Source organism: Fistularia commersonii, chromosome 23, assembly GCF_037954325.1.
Source record: "Fistularia commersonii isolate RoL2024-O1a breed Wild chromosome 23, RoL_Fcom_v1.0, whole genome shotgun sequence".
Taxonomy (NCBI): domain Eukaryota; kingdom Metazoa; phylum Chordata; class Actinopteri; order Syngnathiformes; family Fistulariidae; genus Fistularia; species Fistularia commersonii.
In genome coordinates this window covers 6,434,129-6,458,687 of record NC_141306.1, presented here as the reverse complement: position 1 = coordinate 6,458,687, position 24,559 = coordinate 6,434,129, and the positions used below count along the sequence as shown (strand labels likewise).

General features: G+C 37.2%; 1 protein-coding gene across 1 annotated transcript in view; it reads left to right on the top strand.

The window, feature by feature from the left end:
* mei1 (meiotic double-stranded break formation protein 1) overlaps positions 1 to 24,559 on the top strand; it is a 49,366-nt gene that overhangs the window by 5,616 nt on the left and 19,191 nt on the right. The window contains exons 6-17 of the mRNA XM_086170110.1: positions 3,878 to 4,087; positions 6,222 to 6,400; positions 8,048 to 8,162; positions 9,545 to 9,664; positions 10,977 to 11,076; positions 13,589 to 13,723; positions 17,143 to 17,257; positions 17,758 to 17,849; positions 19,302 to 19,449; positions 19,729 to 19,840; positions 22,092 to 22,152; positions 22,660 to 22,730. Of these exons, the coding sequence (XP_086026236.1) occupies positions 3,878 to 4,087; positions 6,222 to 6,400; positions 8,048 to 8,162; positions 9,545 to 9,664; positions 10,977 to 11,076; positions 13,589 to 13,723; positions 17,143 to 17,257; positions 17,758 to 17,849; positions 19,302 to 19,449; positions 19,729 to 19,840; positions 22,092 to 22,152; positions 22,660 to 22,730 (1,458 nt within the window). The remainder of the gene's footprint in view (positions 1 to 3,877; positions 4,088 to 6,221; positions 6,401 to 8,047; positions 8,163 to 9,544; positions 9,665 to 10,976; positions 11,077 to 13,588; positions 13,724 to 17,142; positions 17,258 to 17,757; positions 17,850 to 19,301; positions 19,450 to 19,728; positions 19,841 to 22,091; positions 22,153 to 22,659; positions 22,731 to 24,559) is intronic.

Sequence of the window (24,559 nt, the reverse complement as noted above, 5' to 3'; positions counted from 1 at the left end):
TGAGTGGATGCAGTGAGGAATGACAGTGGACCTCCCTAACCAAACTCCTTTTCATCTTTGCTGCAGTAAGCTCAGTTTTTTTCTCCTCATGTTGCTTTGAAACCAAATGAAAAAAATAAAGCAAGTAAAGAAACTCATATTTACAGTATATGAAAAATCTCAATCAGAGTAAGAACTTTTTGTCCTAATTTAAACAAGGTTTCTCTGACATTTTGTATCAGACTGAGCTTCATTTTGACACACACATCCAATAGGTTCTTCTTTGAGAGACTGGCTTTCCCATCGTTTCTTATATGTCCTATTTTGTCTGATGATTTGACATACCAACCTGAAATACCACAGCCTAAACAAGTATCAGTGGTGTGAAAAGAGTTAAAAATGCAGTCTCCTTCCATTACACAAGTGTCTTCCATGCACCACATTTACATTTAAATTATAGTTTTTCTGTGTTTTTCTTGGGGCTGAATATGCCCCTCAGTCTGGTGAGTGATGCAAGTGAGGCTACCAGTATTGATGGTGTGTGTCTCTGTGTCTTGTCACTCAACACTTCTCTGTGGGGTTATTTGGACTAATGACAACAATACTGTAATGACAACATGAGCCCAGAGCTTCCGACATTTTTCTCTTACTGTCTGTCAAACTGATGAACTGCTTCTTAATCTCATCGCTTCTGTCTCTGTCCTCTTCTTCTCTTTTACATTGCTAGCATCTTTTCCCTCCAGGTTCTGAATGAGAAAGTGTGGAAGGAAGGGACAAAGGATGAGAGAAACACGTATAATCTGTTAGAAACAATGTGGAGTTGAATGTTGGTGTGCAGTTTTACAGGACCAAGTGGATCAAACTGGAAATACTGCAAATGTAATACCTATTTATTTTCCCAGCCAAACAAGAGCTTTTTACTTTATATATACATACATACATACAGATATATATACATACATACATACAGAATATATATACATACACACAGAATATATACACACACACACATACACAATATATATGTACACACATACACACACACACACACACACACACACATATAGTATACATATGTGTGTGTGTGTGTGTATATAATTTCCCATTTTATTATTAAAATTTCCTTTCCCTATGAATCTTGTGCTCTCACAATCATAACTGTTCATTTCTATCATGTTTAGGAGGTGTCATTGCCCTATCTCCAATCCCAACATTCTTGACTCTTGACCACATCAATTACAGTATTTCAGTTTTAATCATATATGTCTCAAAGCTCCTCTAATATAACATGGGTTTTGGTCTGTTTTATGCAGAGTCCAGTGTTGAGTTTCACTCCTCTACCCTGGTTCTCATCCACACTCATTCAGAGTCCGTTCATCTCTCTCCTTCCATTCTCCTTTATAATCTGCTTCACTGTCCACACTTTATTTACAATCTCACATTTCATCATATTTCCCCTATTTCTGTAGTTTTTGCTCTCTACTCGACGAATTTCCTCCATACTAAGCCGAGGAATTTGTATAAAAGCTTTTGAGAGACTGTTGACCCGGTGATCTGACCTGCTCTACATTCTATGCACATTAAGGCAGAAACTTGGCTGTTTGCATGCAGAGGGATAGTAGATATGGTTATTCTTTATTTTAAGTTTGTGGTTTGCATAGTCCAAGGAGGGAGAGTTGGCTCTTGACATCATCTTAGGACCAGAGATGTTGGGACATTAGCCTGACATTGTAGGAAATTCCAAAACTCATGTCAACATACTTATTAACCAAGAGAAATCTTGCTCCACAAAATGGAGGTGATAGAGCCAAACAAGCTGATGATTTGTGTTCAACTCATTTATTTAGGTGTTACCACCTGTTCCCCTCTCCTATTCATTTTCTCCAGTGACATAACTCCAACTGTAAACCTGCATGGTGACTTCATTGTTGGTGTCACTGGACTATGTGAAACTATGACTGTAATGACTTGCATTCCAGGCTGCAGTTAATTTGGTCTCACCATTGTACTGTCCACACTCAATACAAATGGTGCTGAACCCAGGTTCATTAGATCTACAGGTAAGTCGCAAAATGTGGTTGTCCTGATTTTTTTTTATCTTATTAAATCTTTAGTGTGGAGGAGGCTCAAGGCTGGACCCTTAAAAAGGTGTGACATAGGGGTTGAAATTTGGTCCTTGTTGAGCATCAGCATTTTCAAATGTCTTTTCAGCTACTTTCATCCTGTCAGCATGCACACACGCACAGTGTTTTGATACTTTTACCTTCGCACAATGAATAATGACTTATTTGGTAGTTGCTCTGTAGTAGAGAAGAAATGTCAACAGATACTGGGTTTAGTTAATCTGTAGGTGCTGTCTGTTTGATGAACCTTCAGTGTTTTTGATGGTCCAAGGTGCCGGCTAATGAGCTGTTTACAGTTTTAACATGGATTGACGGTACACATTTTCAAAGGATATGAAAAACCCATAAACAAAGAGAAAAGTTAACCCAAACTAAACTTGCTTCACGAAAGCTGCTGGGATTGAATGGAGATGAATTCATCAAAAAAAGACCCAAGATAAAGCCATTGACAATATTTTATTCCCCTGCTATGGTACACAGACCACAGTAACTGGACACAGTAATGAGTTTCCTTAGATGTAAGAAGTGATGCTATTACCAACAGGACTCGGTAAATGAGTCAACAGAAACAGAAATAGAAATAGAATTCATCAACACTGTAAAAAAATGGCTTTAGTACACTATAGTTAATGTATATGTATTTCCTTTATTCTGTGTATATACTTGTTAAACTGGTTTCCCATCAAATGTATTCATAATGCAAATATTTATTTTATGAAATATTAATATCCGCAAGTGAGTAAGTAAAAGAAGATACATCATAAGCTCCCTGTTTCTCTCTTCCTCTGGACTGTTTCATAATTCATAAGTCCACCTGATAACCTGTAATAAGGCCCATTATTTAGAAAGGATTTAATGTCAGAAATGAAAGTACAGATTGAATATTAGTCCGTTATTCCAACTGAAGTTACTTGCTTGAGCTCCCAAACTATTACTTTTATTGCATGTAATTCAACCAATGGTAAATCAGATATATGTAATGTCATGTCTGATGTTCTCTGCTCTTGTCTGTGCAGGGATATATTGAGAACAGGGAGTAGCAGTAGCTTTCTATTGTGCTTCATAAAGTACTGTAACTAACAATAATAATTAATGAACAAATCTAGTTGCAATACTTCTTAATCCAAAATAACTAAAATCTCAGTGATGACACAATAAAACAAGGGCAGTTTTGGTTTCAAGTCCAAGCTAGTCTCCTTACACGGAGAAATTAAATCTGCCAATCACTGTAAAGTAAATTCCATCAGGCATTAATTTCATTTAATCAAGCTGCAGATAGTCTAAACATTGTGTTTTGTCTCATATGTGAAAAAAAAAATACAAATGCTACCCTTTTATCATAGAAACTGGGTTGGTACCAACTTGCATCACTTTGTTACTTCTCTTACAACTTTCCTCACATGTTGATCTTTCTTTTTTGTCTCTTTCTCTTCAACCGCCTGACTTGGTCTCCCTCCACTACATCAATCTCTTTACAACATCGTTACTCCTTTCTCTGTACGTTCTCTCGTTTTAACACTATCCTTATGTTTCTCTATTCTTCCTCTTCCTTCATTTTTTTACTTGTTTCGAAAATCTGAAAGATTTTTTTTCATCTCATGCAAGGTATGTTTAAGCTTCTTTTTGTTGGTGTAAATTGTTGATCCCCACAGTTTGTGCTCCCTCCTTTATAGAATATCTCAAGGCATACCAAGACACACAGTAATTCCCTGTTACTCAGATTATAAGCTCATTGTATAGCCACCTTTGTTTGTTTGGTTTTTCTCAACATCTAGGACCTTTGCTTGAGCACCTGTACTCAGCCTGGCTGTATCCTGATGAAACACTTCAAGCTTCAGTCATCTGTGTGTGGCTCAAAGTGTTGGGGGCAGCTGGGGGCTCGGGGTTCCAATCCCTGCCCACTGCCATCAGAGACCGGGTGTGTGGTTTACTGCTGAAGACTTTGGCTAACGCAAGCTACACTCAGCTCATCACCAGTTGTACTGGTGAGATGGACATCTTTCAGTTTGATTAATCTTTTTTAGTTATTTTAAGATTTCTCATTTGCCTCCAACCAGGAGATTTTATATGTGCTTAGAATTTGTAGTTGCTGCTGATACACCGGGCTTATAACAGAGCTCAGTCAATTTTGGTGTGGGTCACTTTGAAATAGTTGACAATTTTTCTGTAAAATACTGCCGCCCAGATTTCAGTTCTGGTTTATGATAGGTGAATTTAATTTTAGCTGCATGACTAATGGATTCATGAATGTATGGATTTTATGGCAAAAAGTTAGCTTCTGGATCCATTTAAAAAAGTGACTGCAAACTTGGTTGAATTCCATTAAAAAGTATATTAAAATAGTGATTCAAAAAATTAAACTAAAATGGATGGAAACTATACACTACTCTCAAAATGATAGTGTGAGTCTGACCATATTTCTTTTCTAAACGCCTAGAAATAGCTTGAAGTGAAGCAAGCCAAAGATGGAATTTATGATGATACATCTATAGATTTTTTCCCCCTCATCTGTATAAAAAAATATTGCATTATTTCGGCAAGCTCACAAGATTTATATTTCAGCTGTCTGAAGCACAGCCAGGGTGTTGTCTCAAGCTGCTGTAGTGAATGATAACGCTACTATGGGAAGTGGAAGTTCTCAGGTCTATATGAGAGGGTGGCATGAGTCCTATGGAGTCGGTTTTTCTCCTCGGAGAAACTGACCTTCTTCACAGGGTATGATTGTGGCATTCTGTAGGGTATTATTATCTGCGTAGATGAAATGTCCTATGTATTATTCATATCTTTTAAGACATTTTCAATTTCACATGGACTTAGACTGAGTTCCCATCCAAAGGATTAAAGGACATCGAGCTCAATACACTATAACTAAGTGAATAAAGACACACAGCATTATGACAGTTAAGGTAAGGAGAGGATGATGTGAAAATTAAATAAAATTGGTGTATATGACAACTCCAGTCAGTCTGAAACTGACATAGAAAAAACAAAAAGCTATCACAACCTTCTGGAAGAAAATCAGGATAAAAATTATTTAATATGGGCTTAGAAAGAAGAATAAAATATTTAATTGCCAACTGTGACATTGCAAGCAGCTTTCACCCTACTCAGTACAGGTTATTAATAATGTAATAGAACTGCTCCTTTTTTCAAGTGAGCAACTCATAAAATAACACTTTCATTATCATCCTTGTAATAAAGATCCAGAATCTTCCTAAGCATTTGGCTAGCCAAGAAAAGACGAGTGATTATTAGGAGATTGCAGGCTGTTGCTATCTTGTAGGATAGAGTTAATGCAGCTTATTCCAGCCATTGTGTGCCGTGGTGATAACGAGAATGGAGGTCCATGCTAGGTTCAGAGAAGTTATTGAAGAAGAAAAAAAACAAATCAAAAAAACTTTACCCTTATGATATTGCTTATTAGATTCCTCCTCAGCTCTTTGATACCACTGGGGTATTCACTTTAGGTCTAAATTAATGTTTTAATGTTCAGCTTTTATGACACAAAGGAATATTCTGCTCTTGTTGCTGATTGCATCCTGGTTTAATCTTAACCTTTTTATCCATCCTGATTGAGAAAAGCAACTTGAATGATTTCAGTGGGATATTTTTCCAATGAAACATTTTGCTTTTCTAGAAAGCATGTTAAAGCATAATTTTCTTCATATGAAGCCATGAAATAATATAGTCATTTCTCTCTTTAGTTCACAATTACAGTATGTATCTGTGTTATCCCATTAGTGTTATGATGAATAGTTGGATGGTAGTAAAGCAATGTTTTTGCATTTATTACTGTAAGTTTTATTTATTCTGCAATTTAGTGTAAGTGTGATCAAAAATGGTCATTGTCACAAATGTGTCACAAATACAAAAGGCTGAAATATTCAAAATATAGTTGTTTATAAGTATACAGTATGTCACCTGCATTGTCAACTCTTAATTTTCTCTTGCATCATTACAAGTCCTCAGCACAATGCAAAATGAACCCTCTAACATTTTCATGTGGTGCAACTTCTGCTATGCTTACCCTCAATCATTGCTTGTAACATGTTGGTATTTGTATAACCTTTTATTCATATGATCTTCATTTGTTTCTATGTCTTTTCTGTCATTTGATAGGCCTTCTGTGGCTACTAGTGCAGCGGGAAGATGCAGTGTCAGTTCTTATGAACGGCCCTGGAGATCAGCTCATGTGTGAGGAGAATCAGAAAATCCCCATCAACAACAGGCAGAGCCTCATCCAAAACCAAGAGCAACAGCCCCATGACCACTGCCGCCTGCCTCTCTTACTGAAAAAGGTCTCTATCAAAACATCCTGCTCCCATCCTCGAAACCCACATTCTGGGGCTGAGGATAATAATAACAAGAAGTTCTAATCCTGGATTAATGTTCCTTTGAAAGGGGATTCGGGGCTTCTTTCCTCTGGACCAGTGTTTTTGCTTCATGTCTGGGAAATCAATGTGTACATCAAGCTAGATTTTTCAGTGCATTGACACATAGCATATCAAGCTTGTAATAGGACTTCTTACTTTTTACATCACTGATGTTCACTGAGTTGTGTTAAATCTTTACGAAATAAATAATTATTCAGCAATACTAATAGCTTTTTATCATTATCAGATATATATTTGAAGATGCAATTGTCTCAATCAGACAAAATACATCAAACAAATTTTGTGTACTGTAACATATTTTGTAATATATTTAGACACAGCCAAATTACTGTTTAAGATTAGCCGGGGAAAAACCTTAAATTTTACCTTAAATACATCTTAAATATGTTTTCACACCCCTTTAGTTGTATTTTGTAAGAGTATAGAAAAAAACAGCAATGGCAATGACAGTAATTTAATATACATATTGTGTTCTAACTAGTCCCTCTAAATTTTTTGTATCACTTAGTGTAAAATATATTGATGAAAGCTCTACCTATTAATTTCATCCACCAGATCCATTGTTATTAGAAGTAGAAATTTACCTATGGACAATACATGTACAAAACAGTTTGTAGATAACAATTATCAAAATCTGTTAGTTGATGACATTGTGATCTGTAGTGAGAACAAGGAGCAGGTGGGGGAAAATCTTGAGAGGTGGAGGTATGCTCTGGAAAGGAGAGGAATGAAGGTTAGTCACAACATGACAGAATATATGTGTGTGAATGAGTGGAATTGTGAGGCTACGGGGAGTGGAGATAAAGAAGCTGGAGGGTTTTAAGTACATAGGGTCAATAGTTCAGAGCAATGGAGAATATGTAAACTTGGGAAAAAATGGTTTAAGTAGGTTGGAATGGCTAGAGCAAATTGTCAGGGGTAACCCGTGCTGTATTGTTTAGAGATATTGAGGGAAAGACGGAAACAGAGGTACAGATGTTGAGGTTCTCTTTGGAAGTGACAGGGATGGATAGGTTTAGGATTTAGACCATTAGACGGTCAGCACATGTTAGATGTTTTGGAGATTAGGTCAGACAGGCCAGACTGAGATGGTTTGATCCTTTGCAGAGGAGGAATACTGACTATCGGTAGAAGGACGCTGAGGTTGGAACTGCCAGGCTCTTTGAAGACCAAAGAGAAGATTTATGGATGTAATGAAAGAGGATGTGAAATTAGTTGGTGTGAAAGAAGAGGATACAGAGAATAGAGTTACATGAAGGAGGTTGATTCACTGTGGTGACCCTTGAAGAGAAAGCTGAAGGAACACGCACAAAACAGTTACCATATCATGCCCATGCATTCTTATTACTGTTACATGATAGTCCTTTATACAATCCCAAACAGCAGCACAGGGAATTAATCTGTAGTTGATTGTGATACTATTATTCTATCCGTCTCTGGATGTGTTGCAGAATCTAACCTTGATGTCTTATCTCATCCTACACATACAAATGAAACTGTAACCACTCTATCAATCAATTCTTAATACAGCCCTTTAACTGTGTTCTACAGTTGTTGCTGAGTGGTGATGAAGCCATGCAGGTGACCAGTGCGAAGTGTATTGCTTCTGTTCTGGTTCATTCTCCCAGTCAGTATGGCTCTCCTTTTATCAAAGCTGACGTACCTGGTAATATTCACACACAAACACACAAAAATGTCCATCCTTGTTCCTGTCCTCTTTGTTTTCTCACCAATAGAATAATATATGCTTTTCCTTTATAACTCCCTGATTATCTACGTTTCGCAATCATTTCTCTGTGCTTCTCGTTAACTTTTCATATTTGTACTGCGTTAAGTCTGTTTCTATCGGGCCAAAAAAATAAAGACAATCATGTGTTGTTTTTATTTAATTTAGATTATCTTGTCTTTGTGTTACTATGCAAAACTGACAATGTGATAGCTGTTTGATGCACTTAACATTTTTTCTCTCAAAGTAATTATCTTACTCTTATTACTATACATCAGGTTTGTCTGTCCTCGAGGTAAATCATGGCCTGTGGTCAGACTTTACAGAATAGTATTGTCAAACAGAATTGATAAATCATGAAAAATTCAGAAGACAAGAGCAAGAGTCAAATGTTTTCAATTTAATGATAACAGACTTTCGATTACTCATAAGAAGTCATGCTTAAACAATATGGGGTTGAGATTTTCATCGACTTCACTGGATTTTGAGATGTTCTTTACAAACGCTTGTATTATCTGACTCTAGATCTTCTTTCGGCTTTTCCCTTCCGGGGCTGCCACAGTGAATCAACCTTCTCCATCTAACCCTATTCTCTGTATCCTCCTCTCTCACACGAGTTACGTTCATAAATCTTCTCTTTGGTCTTCCTCGAAACTTCCTGCCCGACATCCGTCTACCAATATATTCACCCTCCCTCCTCTTTACATGACCGAACCATCTCAGTCTGCATTCTCTGACCTTCTCTCCAAAACATCTCACATGAGCCGTCCCTCTGATAGACTTATTCCTGATCCTATCCATCCTGGTCACTCCCAAAGAGAACCTTAGCATCTTCATCTCTGTAACCTCTAGCTCTGCCTCCTGTCTTTTTGTCATAGGAACTGATTCTAAGGCCATACAGCATCGCTGGTCTCACCACTGTCTTGTACACCTTTACTTTCATTATGGCTGATTGTCTTCTATCACATAGTACCCCTGACACTTTTCTCCATCCACTCCGACCTGCTTGAACCTGTCTCTTCAACTCTTTTCCACAGATAATAAGGTAGAATTGTTTTTGTTTTGCTCATCCCCAGGTGGCTTGGATTTACCATTTAAAAAAGGATAATTCTGACAATTAATATAAAATTGTTATAGAAAAGTGCATTTGTGTAGAACTTTTACTGCAAAAGAAAAATGTCAGAGGGGCCCATTGACCCCATTATCAAATGTCGCGCTCTGTAAAAAAAAAAAAAAGTTTCAGACTGAAATACATTTTTTACAGTAAGATTTGTGTGGCCCTCAACATCACCACAAAAATCGCTTCCTCTTTCTCTCTTCAGAGTTTCTGTTTGACTGTCTTGCCAGTTCCAGAAGTGAGGTGCTGCTTTGGTCTGCCTACAGCTGCTTGGTCTTACTGACCGAAGATCCAGTCTTCTTCTCCCAATGTCACTCTATCTATGGTGAGAGAGGATCCACAGAATAGGCAGGAAATCCTAAAGATCATAACCTTCCCTGTGTGGGCTTAATGGTTTAACCTTGATCCACAATTTAGTAACAGGCAGAGGCAATGGATATTTGCTAAAACAAGCTAAGCCACCTAAAAGTAACAAACTAGCTACCTGAGAATGACAGAGAATTAACAAAAGCTTCGTGCAATTAATTTCCCTATAAGGCTGATCATGAATCTACATGAATTGCATGTAGATTTGACTTGATGACAGTTTAGTATACCAAGGTATTTTATGGTAGATACAGACCACAAGAACATATAAGGAAAGCACTGCATGCAGATAAATAGTTCCATCAAGCTGTGCCCAACAACTGCAAAATTGTTAGAATAAGGTTTCCTTTTCAAAGGCTATGATATAGACTGTTGTTCGAATTGTTTTTTCTTGTCTTTACAAATATGCAATTATGTCAGTTGAGTGTATATTGCCAACATAACTGTTCAGTCAGTTTCATCATACATTACAAAATAGGAAATAACATGAGGTGAGGAGGCATGTATCAACTCAAAATATAGAACCACAATACATAGGACAATATAAACAGAATACAGTATTTGAAAAGGGTTAAAAAACAATTTTTGTAAAAGCACTAGTGGCACTTTAGAAAAAAACAAGGGAATGATTAAATATTAAAACTTGAAGGTTCACACTGAAATATCAAACAAGGCCCATGCTAGGAAAGAGGAAGTTGAAATAAAAAAAAGAAAGCTGGGGCTATGGCATTTGTTTGTACATCACATAAGATAACACAAGATGGACTTTATTGATGATCCCATGTTTGGGAAATTCAATTGTTACAGCAGCATTGCATATAATAAAAAAACAGCAGAAAAGAAGCAAAACAAAATAGAAAATATGAGAAAAGCAAAAAAAAAAATGCAGTGCAAAATTAGAATGGAGGTAGTTGGGTTGTGCAAAAAGGAAAGAACATTTTGGGATGCCAATGAATAGCATTGGCACCATGCTATGTGAATAAAATAAGGTGTTTATGTGCTTGTGGTGTTGAACAGCCACATTCATAATTTGAGGAAATTAAGTTTACTATAAATGACAGATTCTGCGTAGGAATGACCAAGATCTACCACTGGAATTGTATAATTAATTAGTGTGGATGCATACATCGCCCATATATCACAAGTATTCTATGAAAGAGCTTCATGCTCATTAAGAACCAAAGCATATTGTTCAGTAGACGTGAGACTGTGGAGACAGTCTTCTTATGCAAAGTGTTTGGGAGTAGAATATGAATATTTGTGTGTTTCAGGCATTGATTCACTGGTGCGCAGTTTGAATGAGGCTCTTCAGCTGACCAACCTGGATGTGCCAAAACAAGGGCTTCTGCTCCTCACTGAGGTACTGGAAAGGTACGAATGCACTGTTCTTAGCTGTGCAACATCAGCCAACATTGTTTGACACACAATGTGCAAATCTGGGAAAAATTCTGTATCCTTACTGATAGCCTGATAATGATATCAGTGTTGCTGAGCATGTGTTAACAGTGATGTCATCATATCATGTATTAACGTTTATACTCAATCATCCAGTGTGTGCATTTCTCATCAAATCATGTTATTATCAGGTAAGCGGAAATATTTTTTAGAATATCAAATCACAAAACAAAGGTATCCTCTAAGGGCTTTGTATTCTTAGACTAAATTACAACCTCCTTCTACCCTTTATTAAACTAAAACTGGTATCTGTCCCCTAAAAAAAACAACAAATAAGCAAACAAACCTACCCTTGTTTGAGCTGCATCTATGTTCCCTAGGATAATTGACATTTGCATCTAATGTCCATCACATATTTCTTATAAAACTGTCTACAATCATCAGACATCATCAGACCTCTCTCTGTAAGATGCTTTTCCAATTGCTAACATTAAATATGGATCACTGGTGAATAAATTGTAGCTAATGTGTATGGTCGGTCATTGAACTCTGTTCATAGTATGAACAGTGACAAGACCTTGGTAGGGGTGAACGAATTGTAAGCCACGTTTCCTCAAGCAGTAGAGAAGTATCTGCAGAGATTTTGTGCTAGCCTAAACCAGACTCCTCATCAGTTGTGTAAGGTGATGGTTTCACCAAACAGCTCTGTGTTGGTCCTGTTGTTTTTGTCTTTTTGTTGTCTTTGTGTCTTCGGGTGTTGAAACCACCTTTTTTTAGAATTAAAAACTATTCTGCACCAATTTGTCTTCGACAAAAAAAAACATTGTTTGGTTTTACAACATGCTAATTGTTGTCGCCCTTTTGACTTATGACTCCTCTGTAATGAAAAGAACTGCAAGGATCCTGGCTTTTAATGTTCTTAGTAGAGAGAGAAAGAATTTTGTGAGTAAACCATGTGATAACAATTTTTTTTGTTTTGAACCTTTTTACTGCAAAAGAATCACCACCCTTGGTTAGCATATACTTTGTTGTAAAACTTACACTATGCATACAATTTTCCAAACCTTACAATTATGAGTCTTGGCACCAAACTTCTTATTTGTACAGGAATTGAAGAGTGCGAACAACTTAATCTACACTGACAGGAGGAGTGCCCTGCCTGTGAAACATTGATATATGGAGCACCAGGAAGTTTAATTATATTTAAAAGGGCTGTTGGTCACCCACATATATCAGGACCAGTAAAACACACATTTGCACAAGGTTGAAAAGATTAATGGGATTTTTGTCCAGTCGCATGGACACTGATAACTAGGGATAAGAGATTAAAAAGGGGCAGGGAAATTAGTTGTAAACATTACAGGAGTTTGAATAAGGTAGAGAATAGCTGAACAAGATGAATCTGCAGAAAAGGACTCGATGCACTAATCTAATGTGCCATTGAACATTGTTGTTAAGTTGATGTAAATGAGTTATTTTGTGTACGTTGATGTCTTCTTTTAAGCCATATATTAGTATGGAGTGTGGCATCATGTACACATATACAGTATATGTTTATGTCACGTATTCATTTTATTAGAGTCATTCATGTCTTTAGCAATCCACATTGTTGATACTCCTCTGCCACTCCAAAGTAGATCACTTCATTTTAGTGTTAGGACTAAGGTTTGTTTCTACAAAATTAATGTCATTTTTTTCTCCCCTGAGTTGATGTAACAGTATGGTTGAGGAAGACAGAAACATTTGTACACTTTTGTACACTTTGTTATGCTTGTATGTGATGTTCAAGATGCACCATGCAACTTCTGTTGTGGCAACAGTTAGCCAGTTGATGTGGTAGTGCCTTAACAACAAGACAACCTTGGATGATATTTGTAATATCAATAGATCAGTAATATTTGTTTACTATATGTTCCTGCCATAAAATACAGAAAATTAGTACCTGTGTTCAGGTGGGTGTGTCAGAGGAAGGGCAAGTTAATTTTGAATCAGCAAATAAATATGTCACTGCTGATACTTGTACTGTAGGCAACTTAATGACAAACCTGGCAATAACAACTGTTAGCCTCCCTGTGGCCTTCATTAACTCAGTGCCAACAAACTATTTTAGCAAAACTCCCAAAGTGACTTTTTTCCTGTCACAATAAGTATTTTGGCAAGAATGTTTTTACCCCCTGGATACAGTCCCGAATGGGCTCATAAGATGTCCTGTAAGCCAACAGTCATGTCTGAGGTTGTGGTTAAGGTTTGGTGAGGCATTAATTGGTTTGCAATCAAGCTGTTGATAAGAAATCCTTGTCACTGCAATGCTCTCATAAAGAATAGCAATACAATGTTTGTGTGCGTGTGTTTGCGCGTATGTGTGTGTGTTTGTGTGCGTGTGTCTGTGTGTGTGTGTGTGTGTGTGTGTGTGTGTGTGTGTGTGTGTGTGTGTGTGTGTGTGTGTGTGTGTCTGTCTGTCTGTCTGTCTGTCTGTCTGTCTTCACAGACAACCCTCAAGTATGTGTTTATTCCCAACCAGTCCAGGATTTGTGGCTGTCTGTGAGGCTGTGCTTCGTGGACTTTTCTCTTCATGCCTGTTAGTTGCTACACAAGCTGCTGCTGCTGCCACGGCCCTCTTTAGGTAAATACAAACACACATTGTTGATGTATGTACAGCCATACTCTGGTTCTAAAAGAATACATCCTCAGAAAGGTTAGATGATATTGTTGCCATATTGAACTCCTTGTCTATATGTTGCCATATTGAATTCCTATAAAAAAAAAAATCCCAGTCAGATTAGCCCCGTCTTCAAATATAGACAAGATACTGTATTCATTTTAATAAAACGAATAAATTGAAGGCTGATCTTTAATTGTTTTAGAGACCCAACGTCACTGGGAGACATTGTAAGTTGTTGCTTCTGCAAAAGTTTCTCATAAGGTTATAATTGTCACTACCTGCTGGTCACACCCTTTTTCTCTTTTTCTCTTGTTTTAACTCTCCTCATGCTATCATGTCTGGCCTTTGACTTTGGCCTATGCTGCATCAGCATTTGTGGTGGAAGGCAGTCAATTGTAGACTTGTGTCACAAAACAGCATTTGAACAGGAGCTGTGCCTGTGGAGTGCCAAGAGAATTCTTTGTCATTTGCCTGAGCTCCCTCTTCACTGTCTGAAAAGACCATTCTGCCAAGCCATTTGAGGTTTGATGGAAAGCACTCTGTATGTGATGAATGCTAAACATCAGTAACCCAAATGTCAGGCGTCATGTTGACTGCAAATCTTTGCCATAGTCCAAAGACAAGGTCTTTTCCAGTTCACATATTAATCTGAGCTGTGTTTCTGCCAGCTTTTTCATGATGATAACAGCCTTAGTTGTCACATGTAGAAATGGGTGTCCAACACAGAAGTAATCATCTCCTCTTCATTTTTTCCTCACCTGATCTGTATTGCATACTGACAGGTACAGTTAAAGCATCTGACACTGTCCTGATTAAGGCTAGCTTTATGATGTTTATGTGATGTGTGATGCCTGCTGATTTATTGGCTTTATAAATTATGATTGCAAATGTTTGTCAGCAAAAACAATAGCTCTTTCTAACTATGAGATGAGATGTACTTTATTGACCCCAGCATTGGGAAATTATTTGACGGCAGCAGCACAACATACTAAGAAAAGACAGTGACATGCTAAAATGAAATAAATAAATAAAAATAAAAATAAAAATACAAATAAAAAAACTATGAACATCCTTTCTCTACAGTAGTTGAGGGGCATGAAGCGAAGCAAATTGGCTTCTCCAAAAAGTCTGCTTATATACATGTGAAAGAATGTACCAACTTCAAAGGGCAATCAGTGCCATGACAGTGAAATTGGCTTACTTAAAATTGCATTTTAATGATCAAGAAACTTTCTGTCAGGTAGAGGAGCTCTTTCTACTATTTGAAAGCAAGAGATTTAGGTTCATCATAAAGCAGCTTCAGAAGTAGAGCCAAATCCTTTAAAAAATAAATGTACTATAATAATTTACTATGGCCAAAAGGAGCCGCTATCTGTCACACTCTGTGGTTTCAACCTCTTTGATAGCTCTTAATTTGTCTGCCCCTCAACTTGTCGACTGTTATCCTTTGTCCCCAGTAGGTAACGCTTCGGGCCAGGAACACACATTTGCCACATTTCTTTCATTGCCCTGCATCTCAGGTCTCCGCAACCCCGTCTGTGTACATTGAGACTTACAGAATCTTTTGCAGCTATGTGTCTGTTGTATTTGTTTTTGAAAAACTACCAGACTTGACATCACTCCAGAAACTTGTCATTTCTTTAATATTTGACAACTTGTTTTGTTTCTTGTCAATCCTCTTGCCTGTGACCAGAAAATAAATCATCTCCTCAACAAGAAGGATGCCTCAATTTCTCTAACTCAGCTGCTGAAGGGTGAGGATAGAGAGGGTTGGACAAGCAGAGAGGAGGGTAGGAACAATTGAGTGAGGATACACAGATGTATCCTTTTCTTTCTGGCACTGGAGCTGACATCGTATTAAAGAGGTGTTACTCCTAGCTGTCATGTGGCACGCTTGAATAAAATGATATTGTGAGGTACATAAAGCTGCCTACATTCAATTTGAAAATACGGCGATCCTGGATCTAAAGAACCGAGATATCATTGGATTATTGCCTGACTTGAATCCCATTGAAATTACCAAAAAAACACCTAAAATGAGCAGCATTAAATGAGAAACTAAATATGGATATCCAAGAAAGTGAAAAAAGGGCATGAGGCAGCAGACATATAAAGTCTATAGAGTAATAATATAGTCACATGGAAAGATGTGGAAATGTTGTCCACTCCCCAGCTGATACAAACACACACACAAATTGAGTAATACATATAAGTAGTGTGCACACACACCGATAGTTGTTACACTGGAACGTAGGTACTATTGGGTCAAACTTTGGTCTTTAATTAACCTTGAAATGTAGCTACAAAACACAAGAGCAGCAGAGCTCACATATCATGTTATGCATTTAATGTTTAATTAGTTGATTGTAGTTAAATGATTAATCTTTCAGCTTTTCAACTTAACACCGTGCTTCATCAGGCTCTTCAAAAGCAGTCCAGTGTAACATTTCAAATCTGTTTTTTTATGGAATGCGCTGTGCTGGAATTTGTGATTCATGATTGAGACTTGATGTTTGCAGCCGTTCAAACATGTAGGCTCTTTAACAGCATCATTTTCTCATAGTCTTTTGATTTTGTGAATTATACCATAGTTTGTCAATATGCTTGGTAATGTCTATATGTGTCACAATCATTTGTTCTTGTCATATTACCCCATCAATTGCATTTTAACTCAAATAAGCCCTTGAAATTTTAAGGGGGACATGCTATTTTGAATTCTTGTAAGCAGAGACTATTCACAGTATGGCTCGTACGAAGGTTTGTGAATCAGTACTCCTTGTCAGGGTTGCATAAAGGTGATCCACTCATGCAGGGGATACTCCTCCCCTCTTCTCAGGAGACCTGATTCAGATATTTTATCCCTGCACATACAGGACTTGCATTTTGCCATCAGAAACAGTGGGTGCGACCCACCTTGCCAAGAGTCCATCTCTTCTACTTTCAGCAACTTCTTGCTTGGAATAATCATCATCTAAAACTGCAGTATTTATGCAACATTTCCTTCATGTATGCTTTTACATTGAACTTGAACTTGAAAAAAACAAAGATCTGAGTTTTGTAATGATGCAAGGTGTATACATGGCAAAAGTTATGTCTATTAAAATGAATACTTAACTATGACTCTCAATGATTATCTTACCTTTACTGTATGCGGACAGAGCCTTGATGACTGAGGAGTGATAACAGCTCTGTAAATGTACTTTTAATATATTTAGCTGGTATTGGGCAATAGAATACTCACACATAGTAATTTCACTATGTACCAACTCAGAGACTCATTTATCCCAACGCAGTTGAATTGACCGTATTTGTACAAATCAAAATTATTTAATGCAGGTGTTTCTTATACTTAGAAAACTGCTACTGTTTGATTTTTCTAGATTGAACCACCAGTCCAAACCAGTCCAGTATAGAGAGCTAAAGCGGCTGGTGGAGACCATCACTGCCAGACTCTCTCACCTCCCCCTGCCCTCCTCTGCTTATCGGAGAAGCTGCGTGAGTCAGCTTTACTTTTTATATTTTATTCACAGACGAAAATTAAAGTTTAAAGAACTGATTGTGGGGAGAACTTTTTTTCCACTTTTTCTTTCTTTTCTCTCGCATTCTTTTCCCTGGAGCATCTTATAAGGGCTTATTACAACCTTTAAAAATGACCCTGATACAGCTTTAAAATCTTTCTGATGAAATTGACATGACTGATCAAAGGCAATTTGTTTACTCACACTATAGCAGGGACATCTATAATCAGATTTAAAATGGCCACTAAATGAACATAAAGATTTAAGTGATTTTCATTCTACATCAAGAAGTTCCTTTAGTTTGGATACCCCTTTAATGATTCCCTTTTCGATTTGTTTTGATGATATTTCTCAAAAGGGTGGTGATGTTATCTGATTTCCTTTTTTCATGCACCTCAAGTAATCTCGTCTCCCTGAAGTCTTTTTTCTCTCTTTTTTTTAATTTTCCATTTTCAAACCTCTCTCTGTTTTCCTCAGGGGAGCCTGAAGAAGTTGGATCCCAGGAGCCTGGCTTTAAAACCTGGAGGATTTATACTCCAGGCCATGACCTGTTTTCAGGCAGCTTGCAAGTGAGACCATCTTTGTCACATATTTTGCTAGCTAAATGGGACAATTAAAGAGTGATTAAATTAGGTAAAATTTGTAACTTTAATTGTTTTGTTTTTGGCATCTTGTTTAATTATCAGTCCCACATTCATCATTTAAACAAGTTGTGTTTCCTCATATTACTGTCAGTTTCAAAACTATTTAACTGAAATCAGGTTTGATCACAGTTGATTCTATAAATTAGGGTGTCTGCTATAAGACCGCTTAATCCATTGAGATTTAAAGTCAGAAAATTGCTTCTCAAATCAGAAATATTTTCATACAATTCAAACAGATACAACATTGAGAACTTTTTTTCTGTAATGGGTAATTTTGATGAAATTTGAAATTTTAGCACATGAATGTTCAAAAGGGAATGTTTATAAATACAGCAAGTTTTTTTTATAATTTTTTATGACTGTACCACTTTTTAAGGTATGCGTCTATAAATATACATGTTTCAGTAGAGAGTTGCATCTTCACCAAACTGTTTCTTTTACAGTGATTTGTGAATACATTCGATTTTGGGATGACTTCTGATTATCTCATTGTCTGGAGAGAGACTCTTTTGTCTGATCCTTGAACAGATCATTTTGTACAGCGCAAGTATCATACAGTGCATACACTAAGACAGTGAGATAACTGCCTTTGAACTGTCAGTGATCTGTGCAGCTTATTATTGAGCTACCTGAATGGCCCATTTTGACCTAGCTCTCCTTCTTTTTGGTATTTCAGGCAGCATTGAGAGCATAAATTTGGGCATGATTGTCGGTTATCTGAGCTCAAAAAATATAATGATATTATAGAAGATGTGATCAAATTCATTTTTCATTTTCACCATGTAAAGTCTTAGGTGTATTGCAGTATTTATGTAGAACAGCCTTAGAGCTGGTACTGATACTTTTTTTGTATCATCACAGGGGAGTTATATACAGTTAAATCGTGTATGGAAGGCAAGGCTTGCAAGACTTAAGGGCTAAAAATGGTCATCGAAAGAGTTCTGGTTGGATCCTCTGCACGCCCCCAGAGATTTCCCTATTACCTTTCATTGCTGCCACTGCCCGGGTGTATGTGTCACAAATAATATAAATACTTAGGATATTTTTTTAAATCACATAATATTGTCTAGCATGACTTCCTACACCCTTGATTGCAATCAGCCCGAACAAAGAGGGCAAGATTTTAATTTACATATCAAGCACAAGCATGTGCTTGATTAACAAATAAAATGAATGGTATCATTATTGGTACTGATATGTATTTGTAAATGACAAATAACTTCAAAAGATCTGTCTGTGAACACATACGCACACATACACAACTCTATATTTCAATATTGATTGGCAGAATCAAGTCAAGGTCATATACTAGTGTTTATGTTTGCCTGTTTTCTTATGGCTATGTTGATTATGGGTCTGTGTGTTTGTCTGTCCAAGGCTGGCTGAAGTGTGTTTATCTGAGCCAGAGCTGAAGGAGAACATGTTCACAGCTCCATCTAAACACAGCCTGGCTCAGGACACAGTGGAGTCTCTGTGTCAATGTCTGCTGCACTGCTGCGACTCTGTGTGGATTCCCACTGTTACTGTGAGAGCTTTTACATTACACAATTGACACCAACTATTTGAGAAAATACAATGTCACATTTTTAATCATTCTATGATTTGCAGTTTCCTTCAATAATTAGCATGTATGAGTACCCTAGAAAACAAAAAGCCCTTGTCTTTATTTGTTGTGCTAAGACATGGACATTTGAGTATCTAAATCATTAGCTATTGGTGGTGATGGTAACTTTTAGTAAGAATCCTTAATTTGTACTTAATGATTCTTCTTTTTTATATGTGTCCCCCCCCCCCCCACATGTAGCGAATGTGTGAATATGCACCAAATCCTCAGATATTGCAGTTCTTCTACTCCATCCTGTCCTCCCAGTTTGTCCTCCTTCCATGTGTCATGCCTGTCTTTGCAAATAAGTTGGGTGAGTATGGTATGTTATTTATGCCTTTTTAGTATTCTGACTTAATCCATCTTAGATTCATTTTGATTTCCCAAATTACATCATCCAGTTGTAATTAAACACCACGGCATGTATGATATGATCGGAAACTCGCCCATTTGTGTTGTATTACACAAGAGACAAAACACACAGCTAGAACCCATTGACCATTCTCAAAAGTTCCCTATGTTTTTACACCCCAAAACATGTTTATCTGTGTTTTTGAAAATAATAGAGTAAGCACTGAGTGTGCTATAGAAAGGGAAAACGATTGATTTGTGTTGAATAAATTCAATAAATGTATTATCACTTTACATTACATTACATTACATTACATTTGGCAGATGCTTTTATCCAAAGTGACTTACAATAGAGGACACTCTGTATCACTTTACAGAGTTTTAAAGATAAAAAGAAAATATCTTCCTCTACATAAAATATCTTCCTCTACATAATAAAACATTTCTCCTGCATCTATCAAGAAATATATTTGGAATGATCCTGACATGTTTCACATTTAGCCATGGTTTTCACTGTGATACATGAGCCTCTGGTTTTTTTTTTTTTTTTTTCTGTGTGCGGGCCTTATTATAATTAAAATTTTAGAGATAAAGTAGTAGTAACTATTGGGATTGATTTTATCAGCACAGTAGCCAGGTCTTATGATTAGTTAGCCAATCCACTCATTTGTTGGCTTAGGTACTGTATCTCAGCAACCGTTTAATGAATTTTTGTACATTACTACTATGTTAAAGTTTAACATAGTAGTAATGTAAAAAAATTCATTATCTTCTGAGAAGAAGGGAAGGAACAAGCCCACTGTGGCAAAAGTAAAAGTGATTTCCTTGTCATGGAGAAAGGTGTTTAAGGCGCAGAATGTGATTTCTTTTTAAAGGAGATTATCAAGAGATTGAAGTCCCTCGAAAATTTAACTGCCTTCCACTCAGAATCTTGAATTACCATTAACCGGGGGCTCCATGTAGTAATGTGCAAGCCCTAATCACTCAGGTTAGACAGTGGTTTTCAATCAAATTTCCATTGTTGATAATATCTCCAACTCAGCCCAGTGGTTGAAAATCTGTGCATGTGCGAGCGAGCACGTGTGTGTGTGTGTGTGTGTGTGTGAGTGTGTTTGTGTGTGTGTGTGTGTGTGTGTGTGTTTTTCTTTTTAATTAGATCACTATTTTAGATAAAACTGATCCACTCACTTCTGAGATGTCCTCCCAAAACAGAAAATCCATGAACATTTGCCACTTGGCAGGTGTAAATTTTGTTCCCTGAATTCACTACAGGGCACCTTAGCTTTTCCATAAGGAGAGTTGAAGTTATTAGATGGCGTCTCCAACTACACATCGACTCTGAATGTTAAATATCCTGAAAGTCAATGTTGATTTTCTCATTTGTCATTTATCAGCATATGGACTGCTTAGAATTTTTCTGTCGTAAGACGTCTGCTCTCAGCCCAGGGCAAGTGGCTAAATTAGAATCCAAGTATCATCCCAGATTTCCACATTGCCCCCTAAATATGCTCTTTTAGGTGTATTTGCTTAGATACAGTGTGTCTCATGTCATGCACTTAGGTTTGATTGGGTCTAAACTGTGGATGATGGAGGTTTGAATTTCATTTTAAGGGCACAATCTTTTAATTATGTGACGTTTCATATTGTTTCATATTTCATTATTCCCTATGTGATAGGAATATGAATAATAAAATTGACAAGTAATCAACTGCAGATTCTTGCATCCTCATCCCTGTTAAATCATTATAATGTTACCAACCTTCTAAGGCACCATTGTCACTGGAAAAACCCTCTTAAGCTGCCTTATTTCAGAGCTCAAGTGGAGGCAGGTCATATTTGACCCTTCAGACCACCACCGTATGCAGGAAGTTCGGACCACACAAGGTTTAAAGAGCTGGCCTTTTGATTAGCTTATTAGGATTTTGCCCAAAACACAGTTAAACAACACATAAGGATTCATGGCCTTAGCAATTTTTTAACATTTGCATTTCACAGTGGCGATTTATTTTGTTGAATTTATTAAAATCTACCGTGTCGATGGTTTGGACACTGTACTGTTTAGACAAAGCTATTTAGTCAAAGTAAAGCCCCATTGCCTGAATATTGACTGCCAAATACTTGCTATGTTCTGTTCCATTCTGTTCGCCATGTGTGGGCCCTTTTCTTAATTTTCAGCTAATTGCTTACATTCTCTTACCACAATCTCCCTCCAGCATCCTGTGGTTTCTTCAGACTGGCACTAGAGCACAAGTTTTTTTTTTGTGCACAAAACAGGTAACCTCAAACTGACTCATTCGAGGACACTCACACACACATATACTAGGATATAGGCAGATCACTGTGGTTCAAAAATGTTCTTCTTGTCATAACATCCTGTCGGAACACATCCAGCAATAAGACAGATAACACAGACCAAGGCACAAGTTGGATGGCTCACTCTGTTTCCAATGCATCAATCTTAGCAACAGACAGCTTCTAAATTTGCATGTGTTAAGGTTATTTTTGTTGTTTTTTTCTTTTTGTGTGTATTCGATGGATTTGTGATGAAAAATCTAGTTGACTCAGGCTTTCCCCTAGGGTGAAAGGAGAATGCAGTGCCTTTACTTTAAATTAGAAAGGACTAAGCTGAGACAGTGTATTTTCCCATTGTATTTTTCAGTTTATTTTTAAGTATATTGACTATGTTCTGTGTTTGTCTGGGGTGCTTCCTCACATGATTTTCATTTATTGCTGCTCATTTAAATAGTATTCATGTTTTCTTTTTTCTTTCTTTTTTTTCAGAAACCCACATCTAAATACATCTTGCTGTGGCTTTCTACAGAAACTCAGCATGTGTCTGCTTTCCCACTCAGGTTTTGCCTGTGGCTCCGACAAGAACGGTACTCAGACATTCTATGATGTTTGTTTCTCGCACAGAGTTGTTCTACAACACCATGGTTAAAACTAGTGCCTTGGTTGAATTCCTACCAGCAGTGGTATAATTTTCAACTGGACTAATAAGATAATAAAAATTATCACAATATATTATGCACACATGGACACCACACACACACACACACACACACACACACACACACACACACACACTTGTGTACATATGTGTGTGTATTTTGTTGTATTTAGAGTACAGTTCATTATCAGTTAAAGTACAAGATTCAGCTTTTAGTTGAAGGCTGGACTCTTTGTATCGTTTGTGAAAATGCTGATGCTGACATTATGTATCACACCTGCCTCTTCATTTTTTTGTCAGGACACTTCCTATCGTGCTGCTTCTCATAATGCAAGTGTACCTAGTTAACTGAAAAGCATATTTTATATATAGCAAATTCCGTAGGATCTTTTCCACGTCATGAAAGTATTAGCTGTTTTGAAAGGACGAGCAGAGACACTTCATTGGAGCCTGCAGCAATCCTCAGGGGACACATTTAGACTTTGAAATAGTACTTGATTAAATTATTATTTTGGGGTAATGACATGTAGCAGTTTTACTGCAAGTTTGTGAATGTAGGGGGGGTACTGAGTTCTGCACAGCTAGACTCCTGTTTGTTCCAATTTCTGGCTGTCAACATCTTCCTCCTTTATATTACATTTATCTGTTTCTGTTTCCACCTTTCACTTTCATCTTTTTCCTTTGTTCTAATCTTAAAATGTACCATTCCTATCTTGTTTGGGCATTTTTCTTTCCACAAGGTTCTTTTTTCTAAATCTGACAACTTGGATCCTGGTTTGATAAGATTTCTTTTTGGTATAAAAGGCCAGGCAAATAAAATCCCTACTTTTGTTAGAAAGTAATTCAGTCACCGTTGCTTTAACTCTGTCAGTGTTGGTTATATTTTGATGATTTGATTAATCCCTTACTTTCCCTAGTTTCCAAAAATAATCTTTCGTAATAATGTTTCTTTGTTTTCTATCGAATAAAACCTCAACAAGAGACTAATTTAATCGTTGCCAGATTTGCACATCTTTGTTGTTGTGTTCATTTCACTTCAGTTGTTTTCCATCTCACCTTCATCAGTCCATCCCTTGTGGTTTACTAGGTCATAGCTTGCCATTTGAGACATCCTTCAATTTTTTCCTCACCACGCTTCTTTCTGATACATCCAGTTTCCCCCTTATATTCTTCCTGTTCGATCTCATTGTATTCTTCCTGTGTACACATCTTGTTTTCTTCTTTGGCTGATTGCTAGCCTCTCACCCTGTAGACTCAGGCTTGGGGCTCTATTGAAGCCCAGGCTTCAGTAACATTCTCCCCTCATTAACCATACATGCCTTGGTTTTCTTCCTCACTCCTTATAAATGTTCTCCCTCCAGACCATCACTAACTTCAGTTCCCCATGTTATCTGTTCTGCACCGTGTTTTAAGATGCTCTTTCTCTTTCTCGTAGTTTATTATTCCCTTACGTTTTTTTCTCATCTTGTTCCCCTCCCCTCTTTTTACTAATTTTTCAGCAAGACCACCATAAGCTTGAGACTTCCCAGTGCAAATCCTTCTGTTATTCTTGCAGTTTCACAGGTTTAACCTGGATCAACATGGATGAATGTAGCAATGTCTTTTGCAAAGGAGTAGCTGTGGGATTAACTAATTGCCAAACTACTGCATACTCAACCACAACCAGCTCTTGGAACAAAATGAACGCTCTAGGCCCTCCACAGGTGCCGCCCAGTCAGCTAACCTGTTCTG